The 14,935-nt window shown below is 39.3% G+C and overlaps 1 protein-coding gene across 3 annotated transcripts in view; it reads right to left on the minus strand.

Annotated features, from left to right (window-relative positions):
• The window catches only part of phf2 (PHD finger protein 2), a 41,601-nt gene extending 26,966 nt beyond the window's left edge, over positions 1–14,635 (minus strand). Inside the window, exon 1 of one of the 3 annotated variants that reach the window (XM_049579444.1) lies at positions 14,309–14,635. In XM_049579444.1, the coding sequence (XP_049435401.1) occupies positions 14,309–14,406 (98 nt within the window). In that variant the 5' untranslated portion in view covers positions 14,407–14,635. The remainder of the gene's footprint in view (positions 1–14,308) is intronic. The other 2 variants (XM_049579436.1, XM_049579427.1) reach the window with 2 other exon arrangements.
• Between the last annotated feature and the right edge of the window lie 300 nt (positions 14,636–14,935).

Here is a 14,935-nt window from a genome sequence, read left to right on the forward strand (position 1 = left end):
GATTATTTTAATTATTTTTAATTATTTTAATTCTATAAGCCATTATGCTACAACAGAAATGGCAAAACAAAAAAATCTGAACATTTAAAAAAAAAAAAAAGTGTTTGGATTTTTTTATTCAAAATCTGAATGGTCCCAGACAAAAGTTCAGTGTGACTGACAGTCACTGTGCAAAAAGGACCAGGGCTGTAACCTTGGCAACACCGTTAAAAAAGTTTGGATCACACGAGTCAGAAACAATCCTCAGCAGCCACTAATGGAACCTCATTTTACAAATAATGTAATGTTAATAATATTAGCGATGCCTAATCTTCATCTGCAGTTGTGCAGAAATACTGGGTGTGATGAAATAAATAGATGTGCCAAAAAAAAAAATATATATATATATATATACAGTTTACTCAGGCTGGTGTGAAAGCTGTCGGCTGATCCCTGAGGTGGACTAAACAACCGACTGAAAAGGTGTGGTGGAGTTAATTTGTGGTGTGAAGGTAAACAAACCAACCGCAGGATTTTAGAATCGCAGATGCGTGATTTTAGCGTGATTTCAAAAGATAATACTAATAATAACTCTAATAAATCCATCTGCTGATCAGGAAATCTGTCCACAATTTTAAAATTGATCTGTATTATATGTACATAACCCTAAATTATAGGTAAAAAGATGTTAAAACCACTGTGCTTGTATCTGACATCATACACTTTGTTAAAGTCTATTAAAAAGTGTGTGACAGCAGTCTCTCAGTAAGTAACCTGAATTACTACTGTCTGTCAGTCATTAGCTGTTTGCAGTCTAATAATATTAACTATGCTTATAATCAGTTATCTCTTCATGAGCTCTTTGAGACACCAAAGAACATAAATAAACATGTCAGAAGCATTAAAGTGCTGCATAAACTTCTGTCAGTCACCAGACTTTGCCCTTTTCCCCATGTGGGTCCTGATGATGCAGAATGATTGCCAAAACTGTCCAGTCAACAAGTTACACATCAGTCTGTTAAACTTAATGTCAACTCCTCTTGGTGTGGTTGTAAAAAAAAATAAAAATAAAAAAAAAATAATTCTTCCTCTCTTTTTTCGCACCAACTGAACCAAACTACGCGTTTGAAAGCACCATTAAAGTTAGAAAGTCAAAGTTGTGAATGAAACTGAAGCTCCTAACTAATTTGGTACAGCCTTAGTGAGGTCATAATAATGTCTGTTCTGTGTGTGTACATTGACAGCAACATGGGACCGCAGTCTAATTCCTTGTATGTGCACACATGCATGTCCAATGAAGCTGATTCTGATTCTAATAACATGCAAAAGCTTCAGCAGTGATGCAAATCACGACAACAACTTAGCAGACAAGAGATTAACACGCACAAGAAGTCCGGCTGATTGATTTGAAAACAATGCGTTTGCCTTGTTTGAACTGATGACAGTGAATGCCCCGCTCTTCCTACTGTTCCAAACAGCAGCTGTCATGGTCTTGTGCACAAGCAAATTCCTCCCATTTGGAGCCGCTGCTCCCAAGCTCATGTGGACTGGGAGTTTCCCCAGAATGTGAACTCCACGGCTTTACTACACCGCCTACTCCCTTTCACTGAGGGCAAATACAACAGTGTGTGTGTGTGTGTGTGTGTGGACATAGTGGAAATGCCTGTTCATGACGTCCAACTTGGTGGCTTAGAGGAAAACTCCTAAAGTTTGTGCTGAACATGAAATGCATAAACAGATGTTTACACACTTTCACTGTCAGCTTTCTGTGGTCGAAGAATTCATTCAGAGTTTATTGAGGTGTGGTCACTTCAGCTTTTTGCTAAGGAGCAGAAAAAGGTTCATGCTGTTTGAGACATGTTTTTACCAACTTAGGAGTAAGTTAGAGTTTCACTAACACTGAGAAATACATATACATGTCACCTTGACAGCTGTGGCACAGCTCCACATTAATTCTGCTGACAAGTGTCTGAATGAGACTAAACACACATCATAAGATCAGGTTTCCTCCACTTCAGCTTCTCTGTATAGCTGCCATGTTGGTTTCAGAATTGATCTTGTGACTATAGGACTTATTTTTAAACCTGCGCCAGGTCTAAACCACATCTGAGTTCCTTCATCACTTCATAAGCTGCAGCGCACCATTGTCTTTGAACATCTGTGAAACTGACTTCAACCACTTACCCTCCTCTGTGGGGGGTAAGAGAAATGACTCCTCCTCTGCAGAGACTGATAACATGTCATATGATAAGTGTCTGTCATTCTACATTATAAGTGATAATAAATAAAGGGAATGTTATGTCTATCACTGTTACGCCAGCACTGTTTGTAAAGATGTACACGTCGAGGGTTTGTCATAGACTTTAAAGCACCTGTTCTGTAACATGTAAATACAGTTCACTCACTGTGGAGCAATCATGTTTAAACAAATTGGAACAAACACACAATTTGTTTGAATGAATTTGAACATGCCACGTAGCCAACACATTTTAAGTTATGCTCTAGAACTGACGTTTTGCGGTGCCTAGGCTACTGTAAGGTGCAAGCCGGCGACAGAGTAACCTTAAAGGATCACTCCTTTCACAGAATAATCATTTGTATATCAATTACTCATCTCGTGCTAACATCAATTCATGAATTTGTGTGCCTCAACAGTGAACAAAAAGAAGAAAATTCTTGATGAATTGGAGTTTAAAAAAAGGCTGTGTTCAACAACAGCAAAACAATGTCAAAACATTTGTTCACAAACTCTCACACAACTCATGAAGTATAATCCAAGTGTCATTTATCTAGTCGTATGCTCAGGGCTTGCAAAACTTGAGCAGCGCCCCTGAACGCACGTTTGCCCATGCACGCTACTCATATGCAGAAGTGTTTTAAATAGTAAGGTTTTAATGACAATGGTTGTGTTTGGGAAGTCCTGAGCAGACGACTGAATAAATGAGACTTGGATTGGAGTTTGCAAATCAATGTTTTGATTGACTTTTGCTGTTGTAAAATACGGCCCCCTATTACTCCAATTCATCAAGAGGTTTTGCGGTTTTTAGATTCTTCATTCCCTGTGGAGGCATGTGAGAAAAACAAAGTTTACTTCATGAATTCAACGCAACATGGAGTGAGGAACTGATATACAGTCATTTGTGGGGTGAAGTGTTCCTTTAATTCACCATTTTTCCGGTCCATGGTGTCAAATCCAAAAAGCTTCCTCCTCAAATTACTTCTCAGATGGTTTGGTGTCATTGTTATCATTTCAGAACAGCTCTCTGTTTCTTTTGCTTTCTCCTTGTTGTGTTAGTGAGATGTGGGACAGTGGGTCAGGTGAACAGTGCATTTTATGGACACCTGCAGCTATAGTACAGGGCATGGCCTGTTAATTACATTAGATTTTGTTTTTTAACAGATTATTATAAATTGTATATTCATTTTTTCATATTTTTAAACAGTGGTACTAATTTAGCTACAAAGCCAGACTGATGCTATCGTGGCTGTTAGTATCTGGTGTCATTTAAACTGAAATAATTATAGACAGGAACACTTAAAATACTTTTAAAAAGTCTTGTGCTAATGATGTATGGAGTACATCCATAGTGTTAATGCTGGTTCCACGAGGTCTATTAGAGACGCACTGAAGTAAAGAGAGGCCGACAATGCTATTTAAAGGGGCAATCCACCAATTTTACACTTGAGGATCAGTCTAGTCGACACAGTTAATACTGCTCAGTCTGTGAAAACAGTTGTATATATCTCTTGCGGCTCTGGGGGAGCTTTTCTAAAGTGGATGAAAATACAGTGATGATGTCATAATGATTTAATCGGGGGTTATCTCAGTTGGGGTTTGATTCTAGGATTTTTGACACAAACTGAGGGGTGTGAAGTTTAAAAGATATTAGTGTGTATCAAGCAGGGAACATTCAAATAAAAATCACAAGTAAGATGCATTATGGGAAGTGTACGATCCAGCAGTTTTGGAGCTTGATCCACACTAAAAGTCAGGACATCGCTCCCTCTGGTGCTTTTTTATCATTCTTTTAAGCCTCTCTCTCAAAGTGCAAGTTACTGGGGTGGCCCTTTAACAGATTCACTGACACACTGGGTGCTCAGTAGCCTAATTACTAAAGGTCAGACTGTATTACATACTGCAGGTCTGATCACAGCATAAGGTAGGAGGTGGACTCAGACATCAAACTGAGACAGACATGATAGAAACAGTCGTACATCCAGTCATGGGGCCCTCATTACAACTATTACTCCTCTTTCCCTGTCCTTCATGGCTGCTTTCTACCACCAACTCTCCAGTGAATCACATATGATTTAAACAAAAAAGGTTTTACTCAAAAGCTACATGTAACAAATCCTTCAGCACAGTCTTCATTTCTATGAAACAGTTCTGCTATCACCAAATTTTCTTTTGTTGCTGGGTTCAACTCCTTCATTGAACCCACAGCCAAGGCTGATCTATAACTGTAGCTCAAACAGCCAAATGTGATAGATAGCACGGTTCAGCCAGTGCCAGCGCTAGCTCAGTGACTTCCTGTTATACCTTCAGTCCCTTGAGACTCTCCCAGTCGCCATTCTGAGAAGGTGTTTGCTTGTGTTTGCTAAAAGTGCTGTTACAGAACAGTTTAGTTTTAATGGGTGTGAATTCATGTAGTCATGTTCTACTGTGTGTCAGCGTGAAAAATGTCATGAAGGTGATGCTGTTTCAAAATGAGTAATTTGGCCTCTTGAGAGAAAATTCAGCTCGTAGTGCTAGCTAGTAACTGACTTGTTTATTCAATAGCAAGCAAATGGTTTTTATTTTACTGTAATAAGATGTTATTTGAGATGCATAGGGCTGTCTCAGATACCAGTTTTTGGGCTCTGGAGTTTCGGTGAACATGACTCGGGAAGTACTCAGCCAGACATTCCTCTGTTCTTGGCTGAGATGGACGCATAGAGCTGCAACATGTGTCTCTTAATTTTTAAGTATTCTGTTTTTCTACAGCATTGCTGTTATTATTATGATTTGCTAATTAACAAAATCATTTAGCAAAGGTTTGGTGTTTTATGCATGTTGGTCGAGCGAGGTAGTATCTGTACATTTTTAACAATTTTTGTTATTACAGATAAATCATGACCTAAATAAATGCTTACAATGATAGTCTCCAAAGCCAAAACTACGCCCGAATTCCAAAATTGAAAACCGAATACCTCCCCAACTAATGAATATCTTAATAGTTGAACATTTGGGCCCTGCTCTATAGACACAGTAGGTAATGTCAGGTATTATGTATATTATACACACAAACAGTATGGTTAACATGAAACATGCTATATTGTCTGATGGTAGAATTCGTCAGGGGAACAATCTGTCACTAATTAAAACAACACATACATGTCTGTGCTAGACATATTTTTGGGAATCCTGTGGGTCGCAGGATTCCTGTGGGATTCCCACGGGACGGGATTCAGTTTCACTAATCATCACGTGACTGGAATGGGACAGGACAAAAAAGTGAATGGGAGGGTGGGGCAGGAATTAAAATATAACATTGGGCTAACAATGTGAAGTCATCAGCTATTAGTTCATTTCCACAGAGCATATGGAAAAATATGCCTGTAAGTATGAGCACACATCATTTTATGTTTAGCATGTAAAGTGAAATAGAATGTCTGTTAAGATACAATATCGGAATGCTAATTTCCGTTAGTGCATTAATACTAATTCCCATTATGTGTTAGCATCTAGCTAACGGACTAGGCACTAGTTATTTGCCACATGGTAGTGGCAGTCAGAATCAAAATAAGGTTTAATCCCAAGTAGGTTTTCACTAACAATGGATTTGCCTTGGTGTTTGGTGCAAACAATAAGCATATTATGAGAAAATAAAACTGAAGGCAAAGTACAAGTGCAGAGTCAAAAGTGCAAAAGTCAAAAACACAACTGTGGGCCTAAAAAAGAAAATTACTGTACAAAATATTACAACACAACAAAAAATATATAGCTGGGTCAGCTGTTATATTAGGAGTTATTTAAACATTACACTATAATGATTAAATGTGCTTAGTTTTTCCTATATAAATATGCAGTTTTAACATGAATAATCACAGTTTTATTTATTACTTAAAAACACAACACAGGAATGGGATGGAAGAGAAATCATTTGTCCAAGAATGGGATGGGACAGAATTTTTTTTTTGTGGGAGAGGGATGTGACAGGAGTGAAAATCCACTCACCATGTCACCCTTTAGTCTGTACTCAATACAAGGACAGAATCAGTGTTGTTGAGACAGCTAGTATATACAACACTCTGCTGTTCTCACCTGTATTGTCCAATATGGCTAAGACAGCACGTCACATCGCCTATAACGTTTCTACTAAAGCTTGTTACCTGAAGCTTAAAGAATGACTGTGGTAAGGATGAGTAGAAATAATCATAGATAGTAGCTCCAGTGGAAATCTGTTTACAGTGATTCCACTTTTTCTGGAAAGACAAATTGCTTGTGTAAAATCGTTTCTAAAAAATGGATAATTTCAATGCTGTGAGCACAACAAATGAAATTCCATTTACCTCCACTGTATTAGTGTGGCAAGAAAAATTTAGAGATGCATCCTAAAACGCGGAGCAAATAAAACTAAAACAACCCGGCCTGATGCCGCTAGGCTGGGACCATTAATGCATTTTAATACAGTAGCTTATTAACAGCCAGAACCAAAACACTGTGATGTCAGTGTGGTGAAAGCCCACAGCTAATCCACTGACAGTCAGGCTTTGTGACTTCAAGTCAAGTCGAGACAGATTCAGGAACAGAACAAGAACAGAAAGGAAAGGTACATAGTTTAGCTGATTTATTTTGCCAGTATGTCATTATGCGTAATACAGATAGGAATTAGTGCTATAACTCTCCTAATTACACCTAGTAACAAGCTTAAACACTTTATGTTTTAGCTCAGTGTCTGTGTCATATTTTACATTATATGTACTCTGAGTATATCTCCACTATCTATCTATATATATAAATCATCAGGATAGTCCATACAGGTGAGTCACAGACTGCAGTGACAAGGAGCAGTGAGAGAAAAGGTACGTCTGCACTGATACCTCATCTGGAGTGAAATGCTGCCTGACAATGTAAAGCTTGAAGGAGGAAGCATCCCTGTAAGACAAGGGTGCCCAAAGTGGGGCCCGGGGTCCAAAGATAAACCACAATCTTTGATATGATCAACCAAATTATAACTGAGGTATAATTAACATGCCTCTCCATTTGTGGTGCTTTTCATATGTAGGCATTAGAAACTGATGCGCTGTGTCCAGTGACAATTCAAGGCCAAGAAAGTGTTACATCATCCTCAACAAGAACAGCGCCTCCATCGACTGTCAGACACTATAAGTCAAGATCCTGTTTTCTGTCCCTGAAGGCAGTTCTGACATGGATGTGCAACTATATGGTACCATGTTTACATTAGAAGTACTACATGATTTCTGCTGTTTCCATATTGAATGATACTTAGTATTACAAAACTGATCATGATGTAATCAGGCATCCTTATTTAGTTTCAGTTCTTTATTTGAGTAAAAAAAACTTGGGGATATAGGACTGCTTGGTTTTTAAAAATGAGTGAAAATTGATTTTGTATCCTCTCACGGTGGGAAATTTTCCATGCACAGGAACAAAAAGATTAACATATTCGAGTTATGTTTCACCACAGATCAATCTGGAGGATTTTTGTTAGTTTGTTTTAGATAGACATGGGACAATATGAAAATTTCATGTCCCAATTATTCTGGCCTGGATTTACGATATGATCCTGACAATCATTAAAATCTACTGAAAATGGCTCTAAACCATGCTGGAATCACTTTACATTGCATTTTGTTAAGAAATAAATATTTTTTATTGCATCACTGTTAGGACACACATCTTTTTTTAGTGAAAAACAATAAACAATATTTAAAAGTCAGCTTTTCAAATATTTGAAATAGTATCATCATGTCTTTGGATATGAAATATACCAATGCTTGATTAAGATCTTTTGTGCTTTTTGAGATTGGTCCATGAGCAGCCTGTTTTTGCAGAGTCTCTTTTATTGATGGTTGCCCAGGAGACTCTTTGGGTGCTGCAGGACGCAATATCCACGATGATCACGATAATGGAAATTCACCATGATCAACTTGTTATGAGTGTGGATGACGGATCCCATAGGATCAAGGCCATATCTAACGTTACTTGACCAAAAACAGCTGAGTTGACATCATGGTGACTGATCGCTTCATTGTATGGTTGAGTAACAAGAGTGAAGGTGCAAAATCATGATGATCAGCTTCAGTAGTTTTATAACTCCTACATATGTTAGCGGTTGATGTTGGTTGGAGGTTTCACTTCTACTTTCCTGTTCTTACGTTCACTCACTTTTTCTGTTCTGTGCTATCAGAGCTGCAACAAAGTCTTAATGTCCTGCTGTTGCACACTCAGCACTTCATCAGGTTCTCTTCACCAGTGAAGCACCAGAAGGCTTTTATTGTGAAGCAGCTGCAGGAAGTATTGACTTAGGCCTATTTTATGCTTGGCAGCTCAACACGTGTTGACAATTGTTTCCCAACAGAAGCTACTGTGTCTGTCAACTGTGCACATTACCCTGCGGACACAGTAAATGAGATGTAAAGCTGCATTAATCAATATTGAATAATAGCAATAATGTGAAAGGGGTTGCTCATAGTAAAAAATCCAAAGAGAATATTCATCCATCTGTGCGACCTCTTTTAGCACACTGTTTTGGTTTTACAGCTCATTTACAGATATTCCCAATGGGGATCCTGGACACCAAAACAGAGACAAAAAATGTGAATATTGAAATTCCATTTGTCTAGTGGCCAGGACCTCAGGGCCAGTACGATGATAATCTTGCTTTGGAGGTGCAAGTAGCCAACTCTTTGCTAAGACGTTAATCGCTGCAACTTTATAAGGTGATAATACAGAGCCCAAGGGCTGGTAGCTTCTGTGACTCAATTCAGTCTCTCTTTGAGCATTTCTTTTACTGGTCTTTGGCAGAACTGGCACATGATCTTTGGGTTTAATATTAAAATAATCTGTTGTAGCACATTCATAACTATAGCAAAACCAAACAGTGATTTATTTTCTAGCATTCAGTTCCCCCTACCGACAACGGATGTCAATATGTCGTCAGAAAGACGTTGGACTTTTATGGTGGACAGACGTTAAATTTTCATTGCAACGAAAATTGGGTTTACAATATTTTAAATGTCTAATAACGTTTGAATGCCACTTTGTAAGGACTTAAAAATTCTAAAGTGTTGCAGACGCTGTTATGTCAACGTCAAGATGACATTGACATAAAATGTTCGGAAGTCGCTGGATTTTGGTTACTTAATGCAATTAAAAACCAACAAAATACCAGCATCATCTGTCATCAGCATTCTACGTCAAATTGACATTGAAATTTGGTTTAATTTAGGTTTTGACGTCAGGTGACTAAAATTCAATGTCAGGACAATGTCAAAAGCCAAAGTTGTTGGCGGTCAGCTGGGCCCATGACATTTTCCTAGCTCAGTCACATGCATGTCAGATGTCATTATAACTTTTTCTCATATATTTCTTTCTGCGCTGTAATCTCTGCTGTCACAGACACACTGTGCAGTTTGTTAATTGTGTGGGCTGATGTTGGCTTGGCAAGAGGGCCTATATACACTTAAGAGCTTATATTACTTAGTGTACATACTTAATGCACAGCAGCTAGAGCAGAGCAAAACTGTGGTGTTAATTAAACCTTTTCAAGAAGATAGAGTTACAGTATACCAAATCTGAATGCAAAGATCGGTGAAGACCAGGTTAGATACTGAAGTAAGCAAGAGAAAGCTAGAAGTCTTTAATAACCTGTTTTCACTTCTGGGACTGGTTATCTCTGAGAAATCTACAGTCATTTAAAGAATGTTGGATTTGAATGGGATTGGTGATCTGTGAAAAGTCAGGTATGTGACAGTACATAGTATATAAAGAACAAACTGTAGAGTAAGTATTTGCTAGGTAGTAGATAGGTAATTATTGAGTCTTAATAAGTGATAATTGTAATAAAATCAAGTTGCAGTACCTACTGGCATCAGTGAAATGGGACAGTAACAAATACTGTGTTTTTGCTATTCATGGCAAAAAAAAAAAATTAAACTAAAGTGATGATATTCAGAGAAATGGTGCAGTTACTGAGTGACTTCTTGTGGTACCAACAAAAAAGGGCCCACTTAAAACAAATTTGAATTTTAAATGTCACAACTGTACTGACTGACTGTAATGGAGTAAAAGCTTCACACGTCACATAGAGGCCCAATGGGAAGAGATACTGTTGTACTGTTAAATTTGCAATTGTTATTTCCAACACTAGGCCACTGATGGTCCCTAGTATGTGTAGTTACTGCGACACTACGGTGTGTCAACGTAGTATTTTATAGCTACTGTAACAGACATGAAAGGAACAGGACAAAATTGTTAGCAAAATGTTCTTACATACAAACAAATGGCAAGATATTAATCAGCGTGTGCGGTCCAGAGATATGTTTGGGGTGAGTTGAGCCTAGCTTAGCACAATGACTAGACGCTAGCTGCTAACTTCTGGCTACATTCATGCTTTTTCACCACTAGGGGGCAAAAGAACCCCAAAACAAACTGACAGATACACGGTCTTAATGTATAACTGTTGCATTAAGGTAACATTTTACACATCCGATAACAACATTCTCACCCTACTGGAGTCACGTTTCTGGCCAATGCACTGTACGCTGAATTTGACAGATACGTATTTTTTTATGCTGATATTGATATTGATGTGTGAGTTCATTTATAAATGTAAACACTATAAACATTTTCAGTTTTGTGATGAAAGAACTGTGACAAAGAGAGACTTAGCGGGCATCCTGCTGTAAAAAAAAAAAAAAATGTTGTAACTATGTTACAGTGACAACCTTTCTAAATTACCCCAAAACATATTTGGCATTTCTGTGTTGCAATGTTTTGCTACTCATCAGCCAACAGGAGCCCATAGTGACATATCTGTTTCAGGCTAACGTGGCAGACAATAATGTATCAGTCATCTAATTTATCAGTAGGGCTCCAATGGTGAGTTCAATACTCACTCTCTTTTAGCTGTGGTTTGGTCTCCACCAACTACTGAGATAAAATACAAGACTCTTTAGACTCTGCAAGATGTCTGATTTCCTCACCAGCTACCTTAGCTGCTAACAGCATATAGTGGATTTATCAGAGGATGTCGGCTGATAACAGCTGATTGCTGCTTTGGTAAAGAAGGGTTGATGAGAGCAGTGAGAATGAACCCTGCAGTGAACTGGGGGACCAGTAAATCAAAAATAACGAGCTAAAAGAGGCTAAAAGGCTCAATGGAGCTGCAGAGTTGGGCAATAGCTCTCTGTGGGTTTGTCATTACGGGTGACCCTTTTCACATTCCACACATTCATTTAATACAATATAAAACATATTGACTAAAGTTGAGAAATTGAACAACTTCAAAAGCTGACTTATGTGCATGTTGGACCGTTCAGTCCACATGGGCTGAAACAGAAATGTACAGTAAAAGCAAGACATTGTGGTTTTAGGAGCAGTTAGAGTTTGAACTGCTTCCTGATCAACAACAGATGGGCACAACAACTGCAAGCAGCATCTCAAAAGCTCTCTCCTGAATGCTGTTATGACTCAAACGCGGCGGAAACCAGGATGACTCTTTTAGATGTAAATAAGACAGAAGTTGTACAAAGGGTTGTTGTTCAGTTTTGATGGAGCTGGGCTAAGAGAAATTCATACCTGTCTTCTTACCAGACTCTATGACAGCAACATGTTCCCCAATATGTTTCATTTTTACCATATTTTGGAAATAAATGAACATAACTACTCCATGCTCACTACAACACACGTGTGTTGTTACAACCAGTGTAATCATATTTCCACACCACACAAACTATTCCCTTGATATTTTTATAGCTTAACAAAAAGCTTGGCCGCTGTCAAGGTATTGCGGTATACTTGGGTATTAAGGAATCCTGAAGGTATGATTTTCAATACCGTCAAAATTACAGACGTTTCTCTTTCTTCTAAACTGATACAGAGATGCTGTATTGAGGTGATGTAAGTGCACAGCATGTGACACCAGAGGTCAGTCTCTACTGGTGGCACAGGCAGCTGAGCTGAGAAAGATGACAACTGCGAATGGTGAGGATAACGTTACAGAACTAGGGAAAAAAATACCACATATAACTATCTTAAGACAACCTCTTCCATCTACAAGTGCAATTTTTAGCCATGATATTATTCAACACATCATTTCTGTTCAGCCCACTGATGTGTCTGTATCTGCCGCGGCAATGAGTGTCATCGGGTCCACAGGTATCCAAACAAGACTTATCTAAGTAGGCAAAAACACAGCATTGTAAGCAATGACTTCTACCCTCAGTAATGCAGCTTTTACATTTCTTAAACACAAATAACATCATGTACTGTATATCCCTGTGAAATGTCAGGAAGGTTTGACGGTATGAAAAAATAGAAACTGCCCAAGCCTACTTGACAGTGTAATTACCACTTATTAACTCCTCTTGCCATATGCATGTGTACATGTGTGTGAACATGTCAGATAACAAATGCTACCCTTTGCCACCTCCAAAGCAAATACAGTGCATATCCAGCTCATCACAACAGACTATTTAAATGGCTGAGGAGAGACAAAGTGAGGTGCGTAATATTGTACGTGGGATCCCACAGGGCTCCATTAATGGCTCCCTGCTTTTCAGTTTGCAGATGTTGCTGTGTACCAAAAACCATAATTATGTTGATGTCATGTAGGACTAATAATACCGTAACAACCTCTACAGTGACTTCATCTCAGAACTGAGTACCACAGATCCAGTTTGATAACATAATAGGTGCGTTAAGTATTATATATTTTTTTCCCCGCTCTAAATGAACATAGCTTAAGTGCTGTTTTTATTTCCATTTATAATTTGAGTTAAGTAACCTAATTTTTCACTTAATAGAGGTCAGCTGAGGCCAGCTCAGGTTCCTGAATGATTTGATTTTATTATAAGCAACAATCTTATTTAACAGGGGACATAAACCTTTCAGATTTGAACTCACAGAATTCCCTGCTGTATATAAATGATATAGTAAGCAGCATCATGCTGATATAGGAATATTTAGGATATAAATTTTCAATAGGATTTTTTTTTCATTATACTGGTTGTTTGGCTCATGTTGATGCGTGACTGGAGGTCATGGCTTATCTCCAGCCTTTAATTCGCCCCTACATACAGTGATAAAGCTCCACACAGCGCAGGCAGCCAGGGGGAGCATTAAAGGGTTAACGTTCAGGCGCGTAAATACTGTTCATCGCTCTGAAGGGCTTGTTCACCAAAACGAAACACGATTAACAAATGATCTGTTCCCAAAAAGACATGCAGAGTGCAGCCGAACAGCATGAAACATGGCAAAACAAAGACGGGTGCAGGGACTGACTGGTGTAGCAACAACTCCAACAACAGGAGGCAAATATAACATGATGATAACAGGGATCATTACAGCTCATGGACGGCGGAGAAAGTGATGAGCGGCGGCGGAGCATACGTCTCCGTTTAAACGCAGTGAAACAAAATAGCAATCAGCCGAAGCTCACAGAAGTGACAAAGCTGCTGGCCGTGTGTTAATAAGTGTATTATTTCCCCCGCTAAAGCTTAAGGGCATCCAGTCCGGGCTATTGTCAGCCATAGCTGCTGCCTGGCAGGAAGGCTGTGCGGAGCTGAGCTCAGACTCGGGTCGTGATTTTCAGCCGTGCTCCGTGAAAACACTCGGTGAAAGCTCCGAGGACGGTTAAAGCGTGACAACATTTACAGACAATATAAGCGAAATATCGCAGTGAAAGCAGCCATGAAGAAGGGAAATGGGAGACAAATGAGCAGCGAGACTGCCGAGGCTTCCCCCGCTGCCTCTGCCGCCCGCTCACTACAACGGGGACGGTTTAGTTTGGGGCTATGCGGGGATGTTAAATCAGCATTAAGTGCAATTATTAGACGAAACCCACACCGAAATCACTCTATTAACCACCGTAACTTTTTATAAGAGCAATCTGTTTTGTGTTATTCGCGAAAAAATGTCACAACCCCGGTCGGCTATATTTAACTCCGCCTTCTTCTTCTTCTCCAAGCGGCCTCTCTTCAGATGTAGACGGGCGACTGAGAGCCACAAAGCTGTCAAACGCACCGAGACCTCGCCATTTTTGTTTGTTTAAAACAAATGCAAAGCGCCACAAAAACACCACGGTGAGCAATCTGGCCTTACCTGCCGTGGAACCAGTCCTTGCAAGCATCGCACTCGATCATAAACTGGGTCACGTCGTAAGGTAATCTGCAGATGCAATATACTGGTACAGTCGCCATGTTCAATTCACAACTACGTCGGGATAGACTGGGGGGGCTGCAGGAGGAACAACGTCCTGCAAACAATATGATCCAATATGATCTTCCCCAGAAAAAAAGCCAGGGGCAGACCCGCCGGACACATGAAGCTAAGCGCACATCTCCATCACACCACGGCCGTGTGGTGCAAACGATGGAGGCTCGTCGTAGCAGGCTTTCCTGAAATGCATTATTATTATTATTACTATGTGCATGCCCCCTGGTGACTGCTCGGCACCGAGGCGGTCATATTAGGAGCCAGAAGAAAATGTAGCCTCGATGTCGTTGCGAAATAAATAAATAAATAAATGTGAAAGTTACGTCAGGGAGCAGGTTTAAATCAGCGGAGCTCAAATCAGATGAATGAATGTCCGGATCAATCAACACTGCAGCGATCAGCCCCCATCAACACATACAGGCAAAATAAAAGCCTTTTATCAGCAGTCTCACAATGCTTATTGTTAGCTGATGGAAGTGCAGATTCTTATGCTATTACATAATTATGTTTACG

This window comes from Epinephelus fuscoguttatus, linkage group LG1 (assembly GCF_011397635.1).
Source record: "Epinephelus fuscoguttatus linkage group LG1, E.fuscoguttatus.final_Chr_v1".
Lineage (NCBI taxonomy): Eukaryota > Metazoa > Chordata > Actinopteri > Perciformes > Serranidae > Epinephelus > Epinephelus fuscoguttatus.